The sequence below is a fragment of the Aspergillus homomorphus genome (genome assembly GCF_003184865.1).
Source record: "Aspergillus homomorphus CBS 101889 unplaced genomic scaffold BO97scaffold_19, whole genome shotgun sequence".
NCBI lineage: Eukaryota > Fungi > Ascomycota > Eurotiomycetes > Eurotiales > Aspergillaceae > Aspergillus > Aspergillus homomorphus.
In genome coordinates this window covers 471,067-494,745 of record NW_020291905.1, presented here as the reverse complement: position 1 = coordinate 494,745, position 23,679 = coordinate 471,067, and the positions used below count along the sequence as shown (strand labels likewise).

The window sequence follows — 23,679 nt, the reverse complement described above, 5'->3', positions numbered from 1 at the left end:
AGTACTGGTAGAGGGTAGATTGAGTATTAAGTAAGTGCTTGAGAAACAATGTAATACTCCTGTCTGCCGTGGGCCCCATCGGGGCCGAGAGAGACAGAGACAACTTCGATATCAATATCTGCAACATTGAACTCCATTAGCAGTTTAGCATAGCCAATCTGGGAAATTCGTTTTGGGATGGATGGGATGCAAGTGCCAAGCAGTTTGCAGCCCGGTCCATAACGTAAGGGTGAGGGGAGGAAGCTGTCATCATATTTCACTTTACAGCATACAGTAATTCTGCCCCCTGAAACGGAGCTCGGCCCCTGCAGACTGCAGACTGCAGCACTGCGGGCGGTAATGACGTTACGGGCAGTGGCAGCAGCAACCGACTTACTGTATGTAAGTACTGTTATAGCGTGGAGACTGCCCAGATCACTGGTTCTGGTTTGGCGATCGTCAGGGCGTAACAAGTAACTGGGTTACTTTCTCTCTTCCCCCCCTCCTCCCCCAATTCTCTCACTCAATTGCCCTTCCCTGACTAGTTAGTGTCTTTGTCTCTTGTCTCTCCGTCTCTACTCTTCTTCCTTTCCTTTCTTCCTTCTTGCTTACTTCCTGTGTTATCTGCTTCTCGATTCTTATTTCTTCCCGGCCAAGATGCTTCTATAGCCTCACTCCGCCTTCTCAGACCATACCACGACCGACTACATACTTACTCCCTCAAGTACAGTACAAGCGAACCTCCTCCCACTCTCGCCGCCACCGCCATCGCCGCCGCCGACGAACAAACAACACTTCCCCTCCTCTCCTCCGCCTCTCTGTTCTTTGGCCTCAAATTCAGGCTTAGTCGCTTAAAACTGCCTATTGGCGCCTGTCTTCAATAGCTTCCGACTTCCCCGTCTTTCACCAAATATCGTCTCACCCCACGGGCTGTCATTCCTTTTGCGTCGTCCGCCCATTGTCGCCCTCTTCGTCCCACTCGGCGCGCATCCAACTCGTTTCCATACATTTCCTGTAGTTTCACTTCGCTCGTGCGAGCCTGTTGATCGTTTGCCGCATTCTCAACCACCGAACCTCAATTAATGGACCTGATTGGCTCGCGAGTGGGAAATCGAGCTCTTGTGGTGAACTTTGGATGAACTGGGTTCTGTGATCGCAGCAACTGGACGGACCTTGGGTACAAGCGACCATGGCCACCCGGCCCAAGTTTGGTGAAATCCGCTCTCCCTCTCATGACACCCTCCGCAGCGGGGCGCCCTCCCCGCGCATTGAGCACTACGATGGTGAAATTCCTCCCGCGCTCTCCCCGCTGGATGCCTTTGCCGCCCAGGGCCGCCTTCTGGCCCGCCAATTGGAGGAATCCGCCCGAAGAAACCGTCGCATGAGCAGACTGCCTCCATCGAGCGTGGCACGTTCTCTTTCACAGCCTCGACCAGGCTATTTCCGTTCGGCCTCGACTAGCGATGCTCGTGGAGGGAGACGCAATGAGCTATCGAGACAGCCGACGCAGAAGATGAGCCCCGAGGTAGAGGAGCCCAAGTTTCGCCCACAGTCTGAGCATCCGCGGCTCAGTGCCATCTCACACCTGTCGAGTGAAGTAGCGGAGGAAGCTGAGGCGCAACAAGCAGAACACGAGGAACCGGAAGAAGAGCAGGATGATGATGCCACTCCAAGGAAGGAATCGACCGCCGATGTTTTTGACTTGCCCCGCTCCGAATCGCCCGACAATCTCTCCCTCCACAGTGCCCCTGAGGGGCCCCGTCGCTTCTATTCCATTGCCCCCTCCCGTGCTCCTTCTGCGGGCCCTACGCCTCCGGCCGGGGTTGTTCTCTCGCCTCCGTCTCGGACTTCGTCTACTGATTCAGCCTCTCACCTGAACATCCCATCGCGTGGACTAGCCCCGCCAGCCTCTCCTCTGTCTCGGCCATCGAGCAGTTCCCGAGGCGGTCTATTTGAGAGCTCCGATGATGACTACAGCAGCTCAAATGCAGGTTCGACGTTCTCGAAGCCACGGAAAATGTCCTCCAGCAGCGCGATGTCTATGCCTTACTCGCCCATGTCCAACGTCCAAATTCGGTCGCATCCTCGATCTCCATCCATGAGCTCGGAAACATCCAACTACGGGGGTCTGGCCCGCCCTTCGTATAATTTTTCCCGACCATTGAGCCGATCGGGCACGAGTTTGTCAGCCCCAGGACCGGTGTGTTCGTCGGATGGCATACAGAATACCATCAACCGTGGACACAAGCCCAGTCCTATCGTGGTGCCATCTCCATCGGATCTGGCCTTACATCCGCACGAGGATCCCTCCTCAGCTGTGTCTTCGTACGTTCACGCCAAGTACGCTCTGCCTCGAGGGCGCGCCGTCTGTCGGGACTCGGTTGTCTTCTCGGGTCTGCAAACCCCTCACTTCGAATGGCAAGAACCGCTGTTCGAGAGTCCCGACCGTCAGGCTGCTGCGGAGTCCTCCCGATCTCGGCGGACCCCGTCACCGGCGCCCTCAGGAAAAGAGTCGGTGATTTCCAAGTCTCGCTCACTGCACGAATCTCCCAGCTCGTCTCGAAGACTTCTAACACCGGAGCCGCCGCTACCACAAGCGACACCTCTTTCGCCGAGCAATCATCCAGTTGCCCCCGGGCGGACATCCATCGAGTCTGCTCCTGTAGAATCTGCACCATCGGAGCCAGCAGTGAGCAAACCCGCACCATCAACGCAGCCGGAACCCAAGCCAGCTAGGAATGAGAGTGCCGAAACTACGTCTTCTGCTAGCCCCGAGTCCACTGTTCGCCCTCAGACGGCCAGGACGCAGACAACATCAGCGCCGATCACGGCGGACGAGCATGTGACCAAAGGAATCGAATGCCATGAGAAAGGATCTCTCAACGAGTCCACGTACCACCTTCGCATTGCCGCCAAGCAGAATCATCCCACTGGGATGTTGCTGTATGCGTTAGCATGCCGCCATGGCTGGGGCATGCGACCAAATCAGCAAGAGGGCGTGCGGTGGTTGCGCAAGGCTGTGGACTCCGTTGGATTGGAGCTCATGGATGACTCTAACCCGTCGGTTCCTGTCCGCATGAGGGAACTTCAGAAGGCTTATCGAGCCCAATTCGCGCTCAGCATTTACGAGCTGGGGGTGAGCCATCTAAATGGTTGGGGAATTGAACAAGACAAATCCTTAGCTTTACGTTGCTTCGAGATCGCGGGTCAATGGGGAGACGGCGATGCACTCGCAGAGGCTGGGTTCTGTTATGCCGAAGGCATCGGCTGTAAGAAGGACTTGAAAAAAGCTGCCCGGTTCTATCGTCAGGCGGAAGCAAAGGGCATTAACATGGTCGGAAATAGCTGGTATGCTTTTAGTCTGCACTGTTGGGGAAAGAAACGAAACAATTTAGCTGACCATCTACGATCGCAGGATTTACAAGGACAAATATATGTCCGAGGATAACTCCAATACCAGTTCGCGCGGTCGTGGCCGCAGTCAGCGATCTGCTAATACCCCCGATAAGAAAAGCCGCAGCAAATCCCGCACTCGCAGTCTCTTTCACCGAAAGAAGTCGGTTGCTGCTGAAGCCTGAAGTTCCCGCTTGCCTTTTATGCTTTCCAGATGAAAGCGTTCAGCAATTTCGTCAGTCGATTCAGCAGCAGAAAAGCCGTGTTCTGCTTTTTCAGTCCGCTCGTATTTATCGTGGACATGCTTGCACAATAGCATCCGCATTTGTCCCCCATTTTCCTTTTGACACCTTTGCATTCCGCCGCCATATCCTCAAGTATTTACTTGCCTTATTCAACTTCACTTCTGTGAGGTACCTTTCACTCATTTCCTCTGTCCTTATTACATCTCGCCCCTCCGTCTTTGGGCTCGTTCATATTTCCCCCTGTCGACGCTCGCCTGCGACCAGCAGGTTGAGATCCCCGACTCGGCCTTCTTTCCCCGTTCCCTTCGTTGTGGGTCAGTGTCTCTCTTCGTCTCACCATTTTTTCCCCTATCTTTGAGCAGGCCTTGCCAACTGCTCCAAACCCTGGCCCCGAGACCGCTGTTCTGCATCGGCCTTCTGGGAACCAATTTGCGGGCATCGAAATTCGTTTCTTGGATACCCATCATTACTTCGTAATCACTGTGTGATGTTCAATTCGTGACTCTCCTTTGTCTAACTGACTCCGGCCTTGAGGCAGCCTCTTGGTCCTACTTTCGTTCTTTTCTCTCTCTCTTCCCCTGTTCCTTCTTTACTTTACAGTACTATGATTATCCTTCAACTAGCCGTGTGGGCGTTTATCGGCCAACGTCGAAGCTCGTGATACGATAATCTTATTGCCTTGGATGGCTTCAGCATTTTATCTGCCATGGGTGCGCATGGTCCCTGCTTGGCCGCGTATTCAATTTATTTTAATCTTCTTGGGTCTAAGTTAGTGCCTGTCTCGGCTGGGTAGTATTGTAGCCACGGTTTAGATTGGGGTTTTGCAGGGGATCTGAAACCACCGTCGAGGCTTCACTTTTGGATCATGACTGAGAATTGCAGTGGTGTAGCATGAGCTGTATCTTAGCCACAGCAATAACACTAATAGCAGTAGGCACCTGAAGAAGGGAAAAGGGAAAAGGTTACAAGGATTGTTATTTAGGGGCGGGTTTGGGGCGGCGGAAGAGGGGGGAGAGAAAGTTTGGAGATAACAACAACAATAATAATAATATTAATGATGGTGGAAAGGGCTGAATGAAAAGACAGACAGGCTGGACTGGACTGCTGGACTAGACTGGGACTGAACTTGGAATCTACCACTAAGACTTGAGACTATAAGAATGGATGGATGGCGGGAACTCAGTCGGGCGGGGGTGGGTACGGTGGGTGTGTCCGCGTGCCCGCTTACATTCTTTCCTCCATCATCCATCATCCACCATCCTCACTTTCTCATCCTTCCTTCTCACTTCTCACCACCATCTCCTTCCTTCGCCTCTCCAATCTGATTGGCAGTCTTCATGACTTTCCGGGGTTCCCCAGAAGAATCCACCAGGAAAATTTCCCCTGGAGTTCACTCCTGCTCCGTCCATTGGTTGCAGATTGCTTGAGCCATCGGAGCAGTGGCCAAAAGCAGTCACACTACTCGACAGATTGTCCAGGGATTGTCGCCTTTATTGATTAAATGAATTCACAAAAATGCCTCTAGCAGTCTAGTTACATCGCTCCGGCGGTTCTGTCCCACAACAGTTGGCCCCAGAAAAGGCACCAGCAACTTCAGCAAGCCCTGATCGTCCGGGGGAAATTGGGTCTTCCAGACCCTCCCAGTTCCCGTGCTCACAACCTTGGCTCACTCTTAGTTCTACCCCCCGACTGGTCGTTTTGCTTGTTTGTCGTCGTTTCCCCTCTTCCTTCTCCTCCTTCCCAATCGCTTCCTTCCTTCGACTGGTATGAAGTTTAAAAATTCCTATTGCAGCCTCGGTTCATTCGGTCAGCCAGAAGGCTGCAGGTCGGAAGGGGCACACTGACATACATATGTTTGTAACTTCGTTCATTGTGAGCTGGTGGGTGCTGCGAGCGCGTGGCAAACGAACCCTCCATCCCGAACCTACCTCGATCGACCGACGGGATTCTAAGTTCGGCGCAGGGATTGCCTCTGCTGGCTCGCTTCTTGCACTGTTACATCCAGCTAATTGGTAGCGGCGCCGCCAGCTGCATAGTCTAAGCATGGCTCCGCTTGAAGAAGTCCCGCGGCGTTCCATTCTAGTCGGATGTATCAGTGTTGTCTACAACATGTGAAGATCGCGCAGCTCCCCCCGAGACCTAAAATATATTGCCGGGGGTACATCGGGGAAGAAACCGCTGGCTGTTTGATTTGGTCTGAAAATTCATTTCCGGTTTTACCATCCCTCGCGACTTTTTAATTTGTCCTCGTGGGTTCCGTGGTTTTCTGTTCAACTTTAATCTCCTGCTGCCCCTGCGTGTCACTTGACTGGAAGTTGAGGGTATGTACTGCATCACTTCAGTTCCATCCTCGATTAAAAAGCTGTTCTCGTGCTGTTGCGGCTGGGACTGATCTTGTTGCAGTTGTATCTATCCTTGCTCAATACCGGCAGACGCAGGCGCTGTGCGACTCCCCCAAGGAACATCTTCTGTCCAGCCCACATTCCTCGGGTTCGGGCTTTGCAACAATCGATTGAAAGGTGAAAGACCCGCATGTGTCACACAGGCATCATCCATCCCCCGCGCACCAACTAGACACGAACTACAACACATCAGCATGGCTAGTGACAGCAAGCCCCATGTCGTTGAAATGGGCACCGTGCCGTCCGCTGGCGCGACAAAGCCCAGTTTCGGCAGCCGCGTTGCGGCTCATTTCAAGCGATGGTGGTGGGTGCACCTCATCATTCTGATCGTGGTGGTTCTGGTCGTGGTGCTGCCAGTGTATGTCGTCCTTGTTTCTCCAGTGGCAGTCATTAGTGTTCGGACCTGACATGATCGGATCAGAGTCTATGTGGGATACCCCAATATCGCGCAGCATGACATCGACAAGTCAACCTTGAGTATCACTAGCATGCAGATTAGTGATCCGTCGCCCAATTCCTTCCACCTGAAAGAGACGCAGATCCTCGGCTCTAGCAGCGCTTTCAAACCAAACATCTATTCGTTTGGTGCGGCTATCAGCCTTCTCGGCAGTGCTCCTTTTATCACGGTCCAGATTCCGAACTTCAAGGCACATGATGGCGTGCAGGTTGATGTCGATCAAGGCGTTAATATCACCGACACGGCGGCTTTTGCTGAGTTCAGCAAGGCGGTCATCCTGAACAAGGAGATCCAGTTAAACGTCTACGGCAAGGCTGATCTGAAAGAGGGCAGCCTGCCCACGACAAAGATCACCTACAACAAGACCACGACGATCAAGGGTAAGGCAACCATCCCGAGCTCTAAAATGGTCACTCACACTCCACAGGTCTCAACAAACTTGAGGGGTTCGAGCTAGTCGACCTTTCCATCTCAACTTCAGTGAAGAGTGGCAACAATGGCAAAGGGACAGTGTACATCCCCAACCCTTCCCCTTTCACGATCACCATGGTAAGAACACACTTACTCAATGTACCAGTTTTGGTTTTGTACGGCGGCTGATGCTTTACACAGGGCAATGTCACCCTCGATCTCTCCGTCAACGGTACTGCCATCGGCAAGTCCTACCTCACCGATCTCACTATCCACCCAGGCAACAATACCCTACCCATGACTGCCAATGTTAGCACCCTCACTGTGGCAGGCATGCTTGGCAGTTATCCCACTCTGATGATCCCCGTGGACATTGTTGGCAACGCGAGCGTCTACAACGGCGAGGAACTACCGTACTTCACCGAAGCTCTGGCTGCCAACAAATTGAGCGTGCAGCTGAACGTCACGAAGGCACTGGGAAACATTCTTTAGACTGAGGCCATTCTTTCCCATGGCGGAGTGGAATGAAAAGTTGGGTCTGGATGCTGTCTATCTTGCTCGAGGGTTATCCTGTATATGCTACATTAATGCTTTCCATTTGTGTTCTGTTCTGTTGTGACGAGAATTAATGAGTGATATGGTTTATATGATGAGTGGCTATATAATAAGCTTTGGCAACAAAGAAGATGAATGGAAAACCTCTGATTAAATTCATGACACCAGAATGAACAATTCACGCCTCTTAAATCATAAGTAGGTTTGTGTACACCGTGTGCGTGGGAGGATACACCCCAGCCCCAACAGCCCAGAGCAGCAGCTGTCAGCTACAAACTCTAAACCATCCCCATTCTGCGTTCGGTCAAACCTACCCTCGCCCTCCTCACCAATCCCCTGCGCAATGTCTGTCCCGACGCCATTGAATCTATGATTCATGCGGAGACCGCATCTAGAACATCTATTGCGGTCTGTCTCCCCACATCCGGGGAACTCTCTCATTCACCTATGTAAGATAGGCAGGGAGGCGGGTTTGCGGAGAGTTTGCTGCTGTAAGCAAGCTTCCTCGTTTCCATACTTCTTGCTTATCGCCTTGTGGCTTCATTTCATTTCCAAAGACTAGCTAGATAGATAGAGTTTGCGGATGGATCTGATGCACGCTGAGGGTTAATTTTGATTTCCCTTTGATTTATGATAATTGACTTGAATGGGAAGAACAGTATTTAGAGACTGGTGATAGAGCTGGACTTTGAGTGGGATCTATTTGCATCTTTGAGGGTGGTACGGGGAGGTTTGTTGCTTGTTCACGGGGATGCTATTTCTCTACTTCTTCTATTGTTATATCGGGGGGTTTGTGTGGTAAGTTTATTATTCATTCTCAAAAAAAGAGAAAGATAGCTTGGGATCTGGCTTGGTGAGCGGGTCGTGAGTCAATAATGGCATTGTTGCTTCCACTACAAAAATAACAATCTGGTATCTTTGGATGCATAGGTAGTTTGAATCTTCAGGCCTTGTGGACTGTTCCGTTGTGGTATACTACCTTTCACTGTAGATAATGCGGAGCAATGAATGTAGTATTAATACGCTAAACATCTCGCTTATGGATACTAACAGATCTGCCACCCTGCTCGTGATCGATCGGTTCGACAAAAGAATAATCCTCTCTCCCACCTTATCACCCTGCCACCAAGCTTATCACCCTGCCATAAGCATAGAGGGAATTATGATAAGGCAAAGACAGACAGACAGACAGACAGACACACACACACACACACACACACACACACACACACCCCTAGCTCAGAGGTACAGGCAAACTACATATCATGCAGACTCTCATACCCGACCTCTACCAAGCTCCTCCCCTTTGCTCCACTCTTGTCCCCACCAATATGCCAGTAGAACAGTCCCCCCAGTTTCATCCTGGTCACGAACTTCGCCTTCAACTGCACCGTGCGGGGCGTGTCGTACGTGACAAATCCCCCGTCCTCACCGCCGATACAGTACGCCGCGCCCGCTTCCTCATCCACGACTTCCCTCGCGCCAGGTCTGGGAAGGTCACAGTAGTCGAATATCCCGTCTTCGCCGCCGCAGCCTGTGTATCGCTGGCCCGGGCCGGACGAACCCAGGAATGACCGGCCGTAAACGGGGACTCCCAACAGGAGCTTTTTGGGATCGATAGGGTGGTTGTTGAGGATGTAGGAGATGGCGGATTGGCAGGACAGGGTATTGCTGGAGTGAGCGTTGGGGCCTGGTGGGCAGATGAGTTGGGCGTGGTGGCCCGTCTCGGACGTCCACGGCCCGGTGAAGTCGTAGGCCATGATGTTCAGAAGGTCAAGGTAGGCCTGAGCTTTGGAGAGATCGATATGTCGCAAGAACCAGGGCGAGGCGGGGAGGGCCGATGTTAAGATGTAGCGTGGGGTCGGGAGGGACTTGCGGATTTGAGCGAGGAGGCGGATATAATCGGCGCCTTGATGGGCGTCCGCGGGGTGTTCCCAGTCCACTTTCATGTGATAGTTAGCCACAATTTGTGCAGGTTAAGGAGGAGCCATTGCCAATGGAGGTAGAAAGCTCGACAAATTCAATGGAGCAATGGGCATACCATCTACACCGTCAAGACCATACTCGTCCACCAGTGCTCGGGCTGTCCGTCCAAAAGTCTCCATGCAGGATTGACTGCGGGCCACGCGGGCAAAATTCTCACTGCCCTTGCCGGCGCCGCCGATTGAAAGGATCAACTTCAACTTTGGATACTTCGGCTTTAACTGCGCAAAAGCTCGGAGGCAGCCGGTCGTGCCGTCCACGGGCATTTGTGTGTCGGCCCATTCATCGCTCAACTGGAAGGTGTCAGTCTGTGGCTCAGACGAAGAAAACAGGTGTGACTAACATATACAGTACCATCCTCTTTGACCCTATGAAGAGAGAAGCAAGTTGGTTAACATCCTGCGAATGCGTTGAGCCCCATGGGCCAGTTGTGGGCGTTGAGTGGCTACTAGTACCAGGCAAATGCGTAGAATATATGCGAGACAAATCCCAGTCGCAGCGACGAGGGGGACTGTTTCTGATAGATACGCCAATTAGGGTAGTAGGCTGCATTCAAGTAAAAGGGCACCTCGTAAGAGCTGCTGCTGGAGCGTTCGGCTGCTTTGCGACGCCAGTGGGGAAATAGTGCGGAATTAGAGAACATAGCGAGGTGGGGGGCCCTTGGGGGTTTGGAGAATGCAAAAAGAAAAAAATACAAGAACGAGCTTAACAAGCCCAGACTGAATAGCCGCGCACCGCTGAGGGTCAAGATATAGAGGAAGCAAGGAGAATGACGGTGAAAGTTGAAGACGAATTGACTCGACGAGGATGGCGTCACGTGTGGTAGACAAGGGCAGTCAGAGGACGATACGATAGATAGTGAGTGAGCTTTGGAGCTTCGTTTCTTCTCAGATGCGACTCTCTGCGCCCACGACCTTTTATTCGTGGCCTGTCTTTCGTCTTTCTGCTCCTCTTGACGTGTCTGTTCTCAAATGTCTGGAAGATTGAAATCCCTCACTCTAACACCTGGGCAGGAATAAGACGGGACCGAAAAGGGTCGACAGCGACAGTCAGACAGCAAGATTGAACGAAGCGAAGGGCCGGACAGAAGTACAAAATACAGAACAGAATCTCCTAAAGAAGGCAACCGCAGTAGTTATGCCGTTTTCAGGAAAGACTTCGGACTTCGACCTTTTCCAATCGTTGCTTTCCCGTTCTGCGATTCCATTACGACTGATACTAATGTCCTTAGGGGCTCGGGACGCTTATTTCTAGGGCTTGCTAATAATGCGATTATGCGGCGGACAAAACAACCACCATGACGATGATTATGCCCACCGAGAGAGATGGAAATCAATGGCACGGCCCATCATCCAAGCAGGCAGAATAGGCAAAGTTTCAGGCCCCAGTCGCACTTTGCTCTTTCTTACTTCGTGTTGGCTCGTCTGATCAGGACAAGCCCCAGACACGGTCCGAACGTCTGTCAGTCTGGCGTTTCCTTTCCACCCCCCTCCAGTCCCCCCGCCTATGACCGTTCCAGGTCGAACGACCTTTCTAAGCCATTGAGGGGGTCATTGGCTGCCTTCAAGGCTTCATTTCCGCTCCAGCGAAGAAGCTCCGTGAAGTATCTTCCATTACCTCGACGCTCAGAGCCGGTTTTGAAGCGGTTTGGGCTCTTTTGCTCTCCGACCTGGTGCCAATACCTCGATGCCGGGTGGATCAGAGACAAGAAATGCGACTGATCCCATGCAGCCATGGGAAAAGGATCGACCGATGACTGAGCCCCGACGCCGAATCAGCATTGCAGTCGTGCAGGCAATATTAGTGCTCATCGGGCGACATGGGCTGTCGCTCAGCCATTATTCCCCCCTACTGTACGGAGTACACAAGTTCCCTCGATCGGTCGTTCCGGATCAGACTGGAGGATCGACTTCGTGGGGAAGTAAGTGCATTTAGTTTTACTTTTTTGGTTTTTAGATACCCGGAGCAAACCCTTGCACTTCGAGTGCCACCGTCGCTATTGAATTTAGAGGGGTGATCCTTGCTCCAGGTGGATATGCTGACTGTTGTAACTTGTAACTTGTAACTTGTCGGGATTCGCAGCCACCGAAGAATAGGAACGGCGATCCGAGAAGCCATTTATACCCAAGGCAGCTTGATGGAGGGGTGAGACAAGAAGTGGCATGGGCTATCTTAGCGTGGGAGACGACGTATCTTCCGTATCCTCCGGCGCGCGTCGGTCGCACGGGGTGTATGAAGGGTTCCTATGAATTACGAAGGACAAGAGAGACACTTGTTCTTGCAATCAGGCGGATCCTACTTCTCCCCCGGATTCCACGCCCAGTGATTCTGTCTCGAAGCTTGTAGACTCAACGTAGCCGAACCATGTGATGCTGGTCGTGCCCACACTGATGATGCTCGTCATATGCAGGGGCAGCCCGACGCTTCTCCGGGGGGAAGATTTCCCCAGACAGATGGGGCGAGCTATCGCACTCTGGCTAATTATCCTGCCTGAGCACGGTAGAATGGATGACCTATCCGATTGCAGTTGTCTGGGGGAGGCTTGAATGTTTGAAATTTGACTCTGAATCTGGATTCACCGTGCAGGAGCTGACTAATTTGCTTCCCTGTCGCCACCGCCTACGTTTTGGGAGATACTGCCACTTCAGGTCCTTTGCTCTCTTCCTCTTTCTTGCCTTTGTTACTTCACATTCCATTCTGTGCACTTCCTGTTCTCTATTGATAACTCCCCTTCTCACGAAACGGCAATATCGAGTGGACTGGTCTTTCTCTTAAATTCGAAATATCTCTCTTCCCATTGACCAAAGCCGCGATAGCTCCTTCCCGCTTCTTTTTTCCCAGCTTAATACCATGGCGACTGACGTCGGCCACATTGCCTCGCGCATCCTCTCACTAGACGCTCCTCGAGACCCCGATTTCGATGAGTTTTCTTTCATCCCATTCCTGCGCAGCGGCTACGGATTCGGGCTGGCCAGCGACGTTCCCGAATGCAAGGCCTTCCACGAGGGCCACTGTCCGCTGGGGCCTGCCTGCCCGGACCGACACCCTACGCCCTCACGCATGACCACATCAATGACGACCGCCTCGGGACTGGCGCCCTCCACCACACACGGATCGCTGGTCTGCAAACATTTCCTCAAGGGACTCTGCAAGAAAGGCATCAAGTGCGAATATCTTCATGAATACAACCTGCGGCGCATGCCGGAGTGTCAGTCCTTCTCGCGGTCGGGCTACTGCCCGAACGGCGATGACTGTCTTTATCAACACGTGCGGGAGGAGGCTCGGCGACCGCCGTGCGAACACTATGACCGGGGCTTCTGCGAGCTGGGTCCGCTCTGCGCCAAGCGCCATGTGCGCCGCCGTCTGTGTCCGTTCTACCTGGCGGGATTCTGCCCGGAGGGTAAGAACTGCACGGATGCGCACCCGCGGTGGACGGAGAATCTGCCGCGGCCTTCGATGCGAGTGGAGAAGACGGAGGAGGACCTGGAGCGGGAGCGGGCTTTGATTCGCGAGGAACAGGAGAAGGAGAAAGAACGGGAGCGGGAATGGCGGAACGAACGCGGCCGCGGCGGAGGGTTCATGCGTGGCCGTTTCCGCGGCCGCGGGCGTGGTTAGACAGGACGAAACATTGCGCAGAGTTTCTGGTTTTTATGTGGGGGACAGGGCAGCATTTGTTAGATTCAAGTTGCTACATTTGTGAAGATACCCAACCGTGGCATTTATGATTTTGATTTGGTTGTACGCAAAGCAGGCATGACATATATGTGTATTCTATGAAGTGATTGTCGGATATGGAGGTCAAGGCAGCGCAGGTCATTTAGCCTAATACGAGACTTCTCAAGCTTTTATCAATCACAACGTGAGGAAAATCGCGGACCAAGGCAGCTCGTATAGAGCACAGATAAGATGGGCTGATAGATAAATGGCGTGCTGGGCCAAAGAAGGGGGTCTGCCAGGGGTCTAGAGCCCTTCGTTACTCGTAGGTCCGACAGCTGTGCCCACTGTCCATCCATGACCGTTTGACTTGCCTGCCAGGCACGGAGAAAGCCATGCATGACATCATGACAGTTCTGATAGATTATGTAGTCAGGCAGTAGTAGTGATAGTAGTGAAGAAGAATGAAAGAAGGGAGAATATCAGATTCATGTCTCAAAATCCCATCAGCATCTGTAACCACTTTCTCTGAGTCGGTCCGGTCCGACAGCATCCTCCGTGTCCCGAAAAGGGATATGGTGCGGCAGCCCTGCGCACTGCAGCAACTTACTGAGAGAGCCTGAGACTCTTCGAGACGCAGACCATAATTAGACTAAGTCACTAAACTAATTCCGCACCGCTGATTAAAAGATTAACAATACGGGAGACTGACTCCACCTTCTCTTAGACGACGATTTGTCACTGTCCCATAAGATGGCTCTGCGGCTGCTGATTGGCTTCCAAGCCTCCATTTCTCCCCGCTGCACCCACTTTCTCTCCACCTTCACGAATCATCGACCACCGGGCCCCGGGTCTGTCATCGATTACGGATGCTTGCCAAAGCACCGTGGACGGCAGCGCGCGCCTGCAACCTGAGCCCTGAGCTGGAGCCCTCCGTCCCTTACTCAGGTACTAGCAACATGGAATCTGTAGGTCAGTCTATCGTGGAGGGGTTCATCCCACCCTCTTCCCAATCTTTTCAACTATATAATACCACCCTCCTCTGCTCCTCTTTTGCCCCTCTCTTCTTCTTCTCCTCAGTCCTATCCGATACAAAACCGTTTTCTGTCATCCTCTCAGAAATCAATCCTCCCCCCAACCGTCACCATGGCTCCCAAGGTTGCTATCGTCTTCGTACGTATAACCCCTCCTTCCAACAATGCCTCCAATGGCACAACACGCAATCTGCCTTGATCATTCCTGGCTTCGACTATCTAAAGGACGCTCGCTAATCATAATCATACAGTACTCGATGTACGGCCACATCCAGAAGTTGGCCGAGGCTGAGAAGAAGGGTATTGAGGCTGCTGGCGGTTCCGCCGACATCTACCAGTAAGTCTATTCCACACCTCGGACGTACCATCATACAATTGACTCAATCGTGGCTAACACAATCTCTCTAGGGTCGCCGAGACTCTGCCCGAGGAGGTCCTTGCTAAGATGCACGCTCCTGCCAAGTCCAGCTACCCTGTCGTTGAGCCCCAGACTCTCCTCGAGTACGATGCCGTTCTCTTCGGTATCCCCACCCGCTACGGTAACTTCCCTACCCAGTGGAAGGCGTTCTGGGACAAGACCGGCGGCATCTGGGCCACCGGTGGCTACTGGGGCAAGTACGCCGGTCTCTTCATCTCCACCGGTACCCAGGGTGGTGGTCAGGAGTCCACCGCTCTTGCTTCCATGAGCACCCTTGCTCACCACGGTTTCGTCTACGTTCCTCTCGGCTACAAGACCGTCTCCGGCCAGCTGTCCAACCTCAACGAGGTCCACGGTGGCAGCCCCTGGGGTGCCGGTACCTTCGCTGTAAGTCATTCCGCCGTCTCCCCCAACCTACGCAAAACTGTTTGGTCCAGGATCCACTGACGACATTCACCACCAGGGCCCCGACGGATCGCGCCAGCCTTCCGCTCTTGAGCTCGAGGTTGCCCAGGAGCAGGGCCGGGCCTTCTACGAGCACGTCTCCAAGCACACCTTTGCTTGACTACATGGTAGCGAGCAGACCCAGTCGGAGTCGCCTGCTGCTGCCGCTGCTACCCAGCCCCAGCAGAAGACCGAGACGGAGAAGCCCGCGCCTACACCTGCACAAAACGGACAAAGCACCCAGGGAGCGACCCGGGAGGAGAAGAGCAATGAGGGACCTTGTGGCCTGCCCAAGAAGTGTGTTATCCAGTAGAAAACTGACTTGCTCGATACCCTACCGGTTTCATTCTCTATAACTGGCTCGCTTTTGTTTCTGTTTCGGTTGGGATGGCGTTGGGTGATCAATTTGGGGGTTTTAAGGTATATAATTTAAGTGATACACCAGACTTCGGTCTAAATAGAGAAGGAATGATGATGTTCTGTCATTCATTTTATTGCACAATGGCAATGTAGCAACTGCATGTAGCGACTGAACCCGTACTGCCGGTTGAAGTGAGAGGCAGGAGAGAAAGTTCATTGATGTCTTCAGTAAATTAGTGGCGGCAGTTCCTGACCAGAGCCAAGGCGGTGAGGGGCAGTGACGGTGGCCGATGACGATAGAGCTGAGCTGAGCTGAGCTGCCTTCTTCGCCCGCCGGAGAGCTCTCATTCCCCGACTATCCTCTTCCTTCCCTTTCTCCTGACTCAACCATCAGCCTCATTTCTTCTTAACCCCTGGTATGACCTTTATGATTATGATGAAGTAGTGAAGTGAAATTCTTCTGAAATCGACGCTTTCTCAACCCGAACTCTACTCACCCCCTCCATTGCTTCTTGCGGCATCATGGCTTCCCGGCCGATCATTTTGAGATTCGAGAGCCGCAACGGCCAATTCCGACTGACAGTCAGCCCTCAGGACTTATTTCCTACTCTCCAGCAGAAGGTACACTCTCAATGTTGGAAGCACGATATGACCAGCGGAAAGGGACTAACTCTGACCCCACCTCCACCTTAGATTGTCGAACATCTGCCTCCCAGCACGGATCCCGCATCGATCATTCTCTCCAACAAGCCCGTAGGTACTGGTGGTGAAGAGAGGCTCCTGAAGACCCTTGATGGGGTGGCGATCGAGAGGGTTGGTCTCAAGTGAGTTTCTATCAAGCAGCCCGCAGACACGTCAGCTAGACCCGATTGCCGAGTGCAGCGGCTAACAACCTCTCGCCTGCCAACTTAGACATGGAGACAAGCTCTTTCTCGGATATGACGAGACACAAGGACAGCAAAATGGGCCCGTCAATGGATCCTCTGCCGCCACTGAGTCCTCTCGACGCCTGAACGGTGCACCGATTCCACAAAACGATACTGTCACATTCCGCCCACCGCAACCGACCTCCCCAACCACTGTGATCAAGAACCCCTGGGATGTCGTACAACAATCGCCGCTCGATGATGCTCTGGATAAGAAGGATGGCAAGATTCACCGACCCCGCGACATGAAGATGTGTCGACATGGGCCCAAGGGCATGTGTGACTACTGCATGCCGCTCGAGCCATACGACCCGAAATATCTCGCTGAAAAGAAGGTCAAGCATCTCTCCTTCCATTCGTATCTACGAAAGCTCAACGCATCCACCAACAAAGCGGAGCTCAAGAGCTCATTCATGCCCCCGCTGAATGAACCTTACTACCGCGTAAGACGAGACTGCCCGTCCGGACATCCTCAGTGGCCGGAGGGTATCTGCACCAAGTGCCAGCCGAGTGCCATCAGCCTACAGCCGCAGGAGTTCCGAATGGTGGACCATGTCGAGTTTGCTCACTCGGACCTTGTCAACTCGTTGCTTGACTTCTGGCGAAAGTCGGGGGCTCAGCGGTTGGGATTCCTGTATGGGACATACGAAGAGTACACGGAAGTTCCGCTGGGAGTCAAGGCAGTGGTGCAGGCCATCTATGAGCCCCCACAGGTAGATGAGATTGACGGAGTCACGCTGCACGAGTGGCACAACGAGAAGGAAGTCGATGAGGTGGCACGACTCTGTGGTATGGAGAAGATTGGAGTGATATTCACGGACTTGCTTGATGCGGGCAATGCAGACGGATCAGTAGTCTGCAAGCGGCACATCGATTCCTACTACCTTTCCTCCCTTGAGATCGCTTTTGCAGCACGTCTACAGGCTCAGAACCCCAAGGCAACGAAATGGAGCCGGACGGGCCGTTTCGGATCCAACTTCGTCACCTGCGTCCTCAGCGGAGACGAGCAGGGAGCTATCACAGTCAGCGCCTACCAGGCCTCCGTGGCCGCGGTTGAGATGGTCCGAGCCGACATAGTTGAGCCCTCCGCCGAGCCATCGGTGATGCTGGTCCAGTCTGAGGACGATGACGAGCAGAACAAATCCCGATATATCCCCGAAGTCTTCTACCGCAAGATCAACGAATACGGCGTTAGTGCCCAGCAGAACGCCAAACCCAGCTTCCCTGTGGAATATCTCTTCGTGACATTGACCCATGGTTTCCCCACCGAATCCTCCCCTCTCTTCACCGACAGCACCTTCCCCAACGCGAACCGCGAAGTCATCGGCGAGAGCCAGGAACTGCGCAATGTCGCAAAGAAGCTCGTCTCGCATGGTGACCCAGAGAAGGCTATTCGTGCCGTTTCAGATTTCCATCTTCTGTGCTTCCTGCACAACCTATCTACCTTTAGCAAAGTATGGCCTACTACCACACTTACCCCTCTGCCAGACTGAATCAGCAACGCTAGTGGTTTCAAGCTAACACACCATCCTTCGTCTAGGACGAAGAATCCCTCCTCTGCCGCGTCGCAACCTCCCGTAACCCCGCCGACGGTCTGCAGCTGATCAATACCCCCGGCTGGGCGACCCTGGTCACAATTCTTCAGGAAAGTGGTGAGCGGCCCCCCAAGCGCCCCTGGCTGAGCACGGCCCCATCACCTCCATCCTCCTCCTCATCACCACCACCACCACCACCTGGATCTGAGCTCCCTCTCCCCATGAGAAAAGCCGGAAGACGCCCCTTCCCCTCTGCCTCTGTCTCCTCCCGACCCGACTCTCCCAAATCAGAAAGTGAACAGCTTGCTAAGAGGTTTAAGGGAGCTAGCCTAGAATGAGGCGGTTAATTTTGGATTTTCCGATGTCGAATGGGAAATACGAATTACCTTGCAACTTCCCCCTCCGTCCGGCCTCCTCTCGGTTGTTTTGTGTCCGCCTGCGTCCGCTCTCTGTCCATCCCCTTTCTCCTCCTCTCCCTCTCGAGATCATCTGCGGTGGAGGAAGTTGAAATCGTGAGCGACCTTTAGCATGTCCGCTGTTTGATCCAGGTCCCGTCTGGTTTGGGTTGATGATCTGGGCCTTGAGGTTCAAAATGATATTGGTGGCTTGGGGAGGGGGCTCGTGGATGGGATAATGGATGGAATTAAGTTCACGGCGAGGCTGGAGAAGCAGGAGAGCGGCTGCTATGACTTCCGTATCTAGGATATAGTTCCACATAAGCATGATTCAATCCCATCGACATACGGGCTTGCCTTCTTGCCTCTCTTTCTGGTCTTATTCCATTCAGTGATGTTATTACATACTACTACTAGGCCTATATTAAAGTGACCCTTCTTAGCTGCCGTGTTGCTTGGGTAGAGACCACACTACTCCAACCAGAAACATTCTACATCATGACAGTATTGCAGAAGTAGTAAGTATGCTTAGTAGCACACAGCACGACAGTTCGGCACAGTAACTACAAAGCATTTCAAAGAAGTTGAAGGATGCAAGCCTACTTGGATCGATTTGGCATTGAAACATAAGGGGAAAAGAAAAGAGACATATCACACGTATTCCCAATGAGTGTCCTGACAATCCAACCCAATGCTTGTGATTAACAAAGAAAAAAATAAAGAAGAGGCATAAACAAACCTGGAAGTGGCGTCCTTGACTCCCAAGGCATCCACCCGATCAATGAAGATTGAAGAGTATCATACAGAATAGAAGCCGCAAATAAAGTCGTAACATCATGATTTCCCAATTTGAGTATGTGTGCATGCAAGTCAAAGAAGATGAGATCAAAGAACAACCCATATCAGATTCAAGGACGTATCGAACACACGAATTCAGGAGTGATGAAGAGAATAAGGGGTGTGCAGGACCACATGAGAAAAATACGAAAGTTTTAGATAGGCAGATGGAAAAGACACAGAGAGAATGATTGCAAACGGAGTGTTCAACGCTTACTCCTCCTTCTTTTCCTCGAGCAGTTCACCCAGTCTCTTCTCCAGAAGTCTCCGGCCCTCGGCCGTCTTCCACACCTCGTGCGGCGCCTTGTTGACGATGTCCCAATTCTTCAAGTTCTGGGTGATCTTGGTCAGATCCTCCTGCGTCTGGGCCCATTTGTGGCTCCTGCGGACCTCGACGCCCGAGCTGACCACGACCAGCGGCGTGTCGGCCATCTGGACGTGGCGGGCCGTCTGGACCTCCGAGGCGGTCATGGATTTGGCGACCAGGTTCTCCTGGAGCTTGGCCTTGATGAATTTCCCAGTTTGGTAGGCGCTGCAGCCATACACGCGGTCCTCGCGGGTGCGGCCCTTGAACAGGGCGCCGGCGATGCGGTCCAGTCCCAGCGGGGAGAGAACGCCTTGGAGCCAGAGGCCGAAGCCACGGCCGGGGGAGCCAACCCTGGAGAGATAGTCCTCGTGCATGCTGTCGATGAGCAGGATGCCGGACACCTCGAGCAGGTGCCGGCTAGCGAAGATCCGGCTGTAGATCCCGCCGACACCGGACGAGACGAGAACCCAGGGTCCTTCTTCGCCAGCCAGAGCAAGCGCCTCCGAAAGCGCGTCGGCAGCCATTCCGGCGGAGTAGGGGGAGGGAGCGTTGTCGGACCAGCCGAAGCCCGGGCGATCCCAGTAGCAGTAGCGAGGGACCAGGCCGCTTTGGTAGGCGCTGTCAATGAAGGGTTGGAGGGTGTGCTCGACAGGGCCTTCGCCGCCTTCGATAAGGACAGTGGGTACATCGTTCAGGTATTGAGTTGTTGCGTTCGGACTACCGACACAGTGGAGATGAACTTGATAGTTGTTGCTGTTGACGAGGTACTTCTTGCCTGGCGCGGGGAGAGAGGCGTCGCGGGCACGTAGAATCAAGGTAGCTGTGAAAAGGATGGAAATGATTCCGAAGACAGCCATGAAGATGGTCTGAAGCAGCACGGCGACCCATTCACGGAGCGGACGGCGGCTTTCGGGACGACCTGTGAGACGTTCTTCCTCTTCACGCTTGCCCCAGTCTACGGCCCGGTTTTGGAAGATGCTGTAAAGAGCAATGAAGGTGGCCCAGACAACCGAGGCCACGCCGACCCAGCCTTCTTCGACGCGGATACGGGGTACGGCGAGTGTGAGGATCATGTCGATGCAGAGGAACACCCCGAGAATGATACCCCAGACAGTCATCGGCTTGGACGGCACGGCGAAGAACAGCAGGCTAATGACGAGGTACCCAGCGGTAAGGGTGGTATAGGCGAAGCTAAAGAAGCCAGATCCTCGACTATGCATCATGGGAGGACTAACGAACAGGGAGACAAGAAGGAAGGTCCACCAGATGAAACTCAAGGCGAGAAAGAGGGAAGACAGGCCGCGGAGGGCACGGATACTCCAGAGATTGTACGGGGAGACCTGAGATTGGGAGATGTGAGCTTCACACAACTTTTTAAAAGTCCTTCAGCTTCTATGCCAACCGAGATGGAACACTCACAGCAGGATCATCCGGACTCAGGTAGGCCGGAGGATCGCGCGGCAAGAGTCGCGAGCGCTCTGTGGGCTCTGGATGTTGCGTGTCGTTTCCCTCATTGTCCGGCCGCTCCTCTCTTTGGGCCTCATCGTTTCGTCCAATCCTCAAGGACGGCATGGTGCCTGTAGAGCGAATCACTCGAAGTCGGCTTCAACTTTGATTAGATGTACAGGTGACACACAAATTGTAAACGCGTCCACGGATCAAGTGTTAAGAAGCAAGAACTATTGAAAAGCGATTTGAAAAGGTCGAGTCTCGAAGGCAGCAGCATGGCAGCAAGGAAGGAAGCCCGTGGAGGAAGAAGATCGATCTCGATAGCTTGACGTCACTGGGAACCATGGTGGAAATCACGGGTTTTCCCCAGATGGAATGCCACTCGCTGACGTCATGCAGGGTTCATGCCAGTTTTCACCGCTACATCTGATAACAGTCATGGTACACAAGGTCATATAGTAGCAGCTGCAGTATAGGAATAAATGGAAGACGATGTAGAGACCCGAGTGAGAGATGTGAGGTAGAGGAAGAGAGAAGAGAAGAGAAATAGATTAAAGAAAGGCGGGGAGGATGACGATCACCTGATCGTCCATCTAATTAATTAATTCAGGCGGGCTGCATTGAGGACGGACTATTCCATATCAGATCCGATCTGATCAATTGATTGACAAACAATCTGTTAATCAAACCCGATAGACTATATCACGGACCTGAAGCTTGGAACCAGATCCACTCTTGAGACTTACAGGTATTAGTGACTGGTACGTGCGGTACCCCTGTTGGTAGACACCGACTGGCTCGAATCTGACTATGCACCAAACAGGGAACCCCCATGCATGCATAAATGCGCGAACAATGCGAACAACTCAATACTAGCTGATAGAGTGCACCAGTTCTTAGACCATAATCTCATTGAGATAATCAATTGGAATTGTTGTGAGTCTGCACTATCTCTCCTAGGACTTGCCTTTGCCGGCCACACAACCTTCACCCAACCGCATGATCCACTGTGCGCTGTTGGGCAACTTCTCCCTGCGGCGATTGGGCCTGAACAACAACTCCAGGACACAGTAATCCCTGTCAGGAGTTCAATCTTCTTCATGAGCGAGTTGCAGAAATCCTTCGCCAAGTCTAAATTGGCCAAGCTCTCACGCCAACAGCCTCCTCACGATCTGTCTGCATCTCCGTCCTCTCCCATGCAACCCCTCAACGAGGAACCGGGAGAGTCTAGTCACGATGAGGACTACTCATCAGCTTCATCCACTGGCACAGTCATCCCCTCTCCCAGTCGCAATCTTTTCGCCAGACCCAACGGTAACCGAGGGTACAGACACGCTCCTTCCTCCTTCTCTATCTGCGAAAAAAGTCCCCACAGCTAACGCTCTTCAGCTCCCCTCAAACAAGCCTAAGCTGGACCGAATTCTTCACTCAAGATCTGTACCTCCACCAGATCGATGATAGCACCAACACACATATCACCCACCATGTCTATCTCACCCCTCCCGCCGACTCCGGCAGTCCGCTTTTCGTCATGCACCACGGCGCCGGGTCCTCAGGTCTTTCGTTCGCCGCCTGCGCGGAGGAGATTCGAAAGCTCCTCCCCAAAGCAGGCATCCTGTCTCTTGACGCGCGCCACCACGGCAGCACAGTGGTAGCCTCCACGTCCGACGGGGCCGAGGGAGCCCAGGAAGAAAGCCCGCCTACTCCTCCCCTCGACCTCAGCCTCGAGACCCTCAATCGAGATCTTGTCTTCGTCGTCCGCGAAACCCAGGCCAAGATGGGCTGGGAAAGTCTTCCGGACCTGGTCCTCGTCGGACACAGTCTGGGAGGGGCCGTGATCACCGACGTCGCCAAGACCGGCGAGTTAGGGTCCAAGGTACTGGCATATGCAGTACTTGATGTCGTCGAGGGTACGTCTCGACAGCTCACCTCCCTCCGATGGCTAGATGAAAAAACAAGAGAAGAGCAAAACTAACAACGATGCCCCAAACCCAGGCTCCGCAATGGACGCCCTCCAAAGCATGGAAACATACCTCCTGACCCGTCCATCCCGTTTCCCATCCATAGCATCCGGCATAGAATGGCAGTATGTCAACCTCCCCTCTCTTTCCCTCGCATTCAGCTCTAACCTCAACTACAATCCCCAATCCCGCCCCCCCTTCGACACCAGCTAACAATCTCCCCCTAAATCAAAAAAGCACTCGCTCCCGCACAATCCGCAACAAAACCTCCGCCCGCATCTCCGTGCCCTCTCTCCTCTACGAACAACCGGCCCCAACAGACCCCACCAAACCCTGGATTTGGCGCACAAATCTCTCGGAAACGAAACCCTTCTGGGAGAATTGGTTCATCGGGCTGAGTCGGAAGTTCCTCGACGCGCGTGGTGGCAAGCTACTCCTGCTGGCTGGGACCGATCGGCTAGATAAGGAGTTGATGATTGGGCAGATGCAAGGTACGTTTTCTCAAAATTATACCGATCTTTCGCAACAAAAAGCGCCTTCAGCCTGGATTGTGTCTGCAATTGAAATGAGGAATGAGGGCATTAGACAGAGGCCGTGACTAATACCGAGGGTCAAATGGCTAGGTAAATATCAATTGCAGGTTCTCCCGGAAGCAGGACACTTCATCCAGGAAGACCAGCCGGCCAAGACGGCGCAGATCCTGGTGGATTTCTATCGGCGGAATGATCGGAGTGCGTTGGTGTTGCCGCCTAAGGTGGCGGATCTGCAGGCTCAGGCGGCGATGAAGAAGGGGGATGGCGCTGGGATGGGCTTTGGAATGAGCGGCTTGAAGAGGGGGTAGGTAGCGTATAGAGGTCTACATGGTGCTAGAGTATATCGTCTGCGCTTGGTACGTTCTGTTGAGTTTTGTAGGTGTGTACGTAGGTGTGAAGTA

The 23,679-nt window shown here is 53.2% G+C and overlaps 8 protein-coding genes across 8 annotated transcripts; 6 read left to right on the top strand and 2 right to left on the bottom strand.

The window, feature by feature from the left end:
• The first annotated feature begins 844 nt into the window (after positions 1-844).
• BO97DRAFT_71247 (cell cycle inhibitor Nif1) lies at positions 845-3,686 on the top strand. Its single transcript, XM_025701009.1, has 2 exons — positions 845-3,327; positions 3,395-3,686. Exons 1-2 carry the CDS (start codon positions 1,169-1,171, stop codon positions 3,555-3,557), a joined length of 2,322 nt encoding a protein of 773 aa, XP_025551274.1. The 5' UTR covers positions 845-1,168; the 3' UTR covers positions 3,558-3,686.
• A 2,227-nt stretch (positions 3,687-5,913) lies between these two features.
• Positions 5,914-7,425, top strand: BO97DRAFT_71238 (uncharacterized protein). Its single transcript, XM_025701008.1, has 5 exons — positions 5,914-5,938; positions 6,021-6,377; positions 6,441-6,856; positions 6,904-7,025; positions 7,089-7,425. Exons 2-5 carry the CDS (start codon positions 6,214-6,216, stop codon positions 7,377-7,379), a joined length of 993 nt encoding a protein of 330 aa, XP_025551273.1. The 5' UTR covers positions 5,914-5,938; positions 6,021-6,213; the 3' UTR covers positions 7,380-7,425.
• Positions 7,426-8,698: 1,273 nt separating this feature from the next.
• Positions 8,699-10,068, bottom strand: BO97DRAFT_434836 (glycoside hydrolase family 18 protein; the record flags this gene model as incomplete). The annotated part of the gene is made up of 4 exons (XM_025697696.1): positions 8,699-9,384; positions 9,484-9,718; positions 9,769-9,793; positions 9,881-10,068. The coding sequence occupies 4 exons, from the start codon at positions 10,066-10,068 to the stop codon at positions 8,699-8,701; spliced, it is 1,134 nt and encodes a 377-aa protein (XP_025551272.1).
• A 1,907-nt stretch (positions 10,069-11,975) lies between these two features.
• Positions 11,976-13,177, top strand: yth1 (cleavage polyadenylation factor RNA-binding subunit YTH1). Its single transcript, XM_025695285.1, has one exon. It carries the CDS (start codon positions 12,276-12,278, stop codon positions 13,038-13,040), a length of 765 nt encoding a protein of 254 aa, XP_025551271.1. The 5' UTR covers positions 11,976-12,275; the 3' UTR covers positions 13,041-13,177.
• An 880-nt stretch (positions 13,178-14,057) lies between these two features.
• Positions 14,058-15,427, top strand: pst2 (putative NADH-quinone oxidoreductase Pst2). Its single transcript, XM_025692740.1, has 4 exons — positions 14,058-14,252; positions 14,365-14,450; positions 14,522-14,918; positions 14,995-15,427. Exons 1-4 carry the CDS (start codon positions 14,226-14,228, stop codon positions 15,094-15,096), a joined length of 612 nt encoding a protein of 203 aa, XP_025551270.1. The 5' UTR covers positions 14,058-14,225; the 3' UTR covers positions 15,097-15,427.
• A 265-nt stretch (positions 15,428-15,692) lies between these two features.
• npl4 (nuclear protein localization protein 4) lies at positions 15,693-18,545 on the top strand (the record flags this gene model as incomplete). Its single annotated transcript, XM_025695284.1, has 5 exons — positions 15,693-15,956; positions 16,029-16,159; positions 16,248-17,715; positions 17,802-17,913; positions 18,125-18,545. Exons 1-5 carry the CDS (start codon positions 15,858-15,860, stop codon positions 18,127-18,129), a joined length of 1,815 nt encoding a protein of 604 aa, XP_025551269.1. The 5' UTR covers positions 15,693-15,857.
• Positions 18,546-19,241: 696 nt separating this feature from the next.
• BO97DRAFT_345644 (uncharacterized protein) lies at positions 19,242-20,907 on the bottom strand (the record flags this gene model as incomplete). The annotated part of the gene is made up of 2 exons (XM_025691780.1): positions 19,242-20,675; positions 20,755-20,907. 2 exons carry the CDS (start codon positions 20,905-20,907, stop codon positions 19,242-19,244), a joined length of 1,587 nt encoding a protein of 528 aa, XP_025551268.1.
• A 1,073-nt stretch (positions 20,908-21,980) lies between these two features.
• On the top strand, positions 21,981-23,586 carry ppe1 (putative ribosomal protein/carboxylic ester hydrolase (Ppe1); the record flags this gene model as incomplete). Its single annotated transcript, XM_025697025.1, has 5 exons — positions 21,981-22,108; positions 22,174-22,694; positions 22,780-22,870; positions 22,983-23,236; positions 23,369-23,586. 5 exons carry the CDS (start codon positions 21,981-21,983, stop codon positions 23,584-23,586), a joined length of 1,212 nt encoding a protein of 403 aa, XP_025551267.1.
• Positions 23,587-23,679: the final 93 nt, after the last annotated feature.

Bases quoted from the DNA above. Each gene is read 5' to 3' on its own strand.
- pst2 (XM_025692740.1), top strand. From the start codon at position 14,226: ATGGCTCCCAAGGTTGCTATCGTCTTC. The intron at 14,253-14,364 runs GTACGTATAACC...ATAATCATACAG, and splicing joins CCAAGGTTGCTATCGTCTTC to TACTCGATGTACGGCCACAT. The intron at 14,919-14,994 runs GTAAGTCATTCC...ATTCACCACCAG, and splicing joins GGGGTGCCGGTACCTTCGCT to GGCCCCGACGGATCGCGCCA.
- BO97DRAFT_71247 (XM_025701009.1), top strand. From the start codon at position 1,169: ATGGCCACCCGGCCCAAGTTTGGTGAAATCCGCTCTCCCTCTCATGAC. The intron at 3,328-3,394 runs GTATGCTTTTAG...CTACGATCGCAG, and splicing joins AACATGGTCGGAAATAGCTG to GATTTACAAGGACAAATATA.
- yth1 (XM_025695285.1), top strand. From the start codon at position 12,276: ATGGCGACTGACGTCGGCCACATTGCCTCGCGCATCCTCTCACTAGAC.
- BO97DRAFT_71238 (XM_025701008.1), top strand. From the start codon at position 6,214: ATGGCTAGTGACAGCAAGCCCCATGTCGTTGAAATGGGCACCGTGCCG. The intron at 6,378-6,440 runs GTATGTCGTCCT...TGATCGGATCAG, and splicing joins CTGGTCGTGGTGCTGCCAGT to AGTCTATGTGGGATACCCCA. The intron at 6,857-6,903 runs GTAAGGCAACCA...CACACTCCACAG, and splicing joins CAAGACCACGACGATCAAGG to GTCTCAACAAACTTGAGGGG.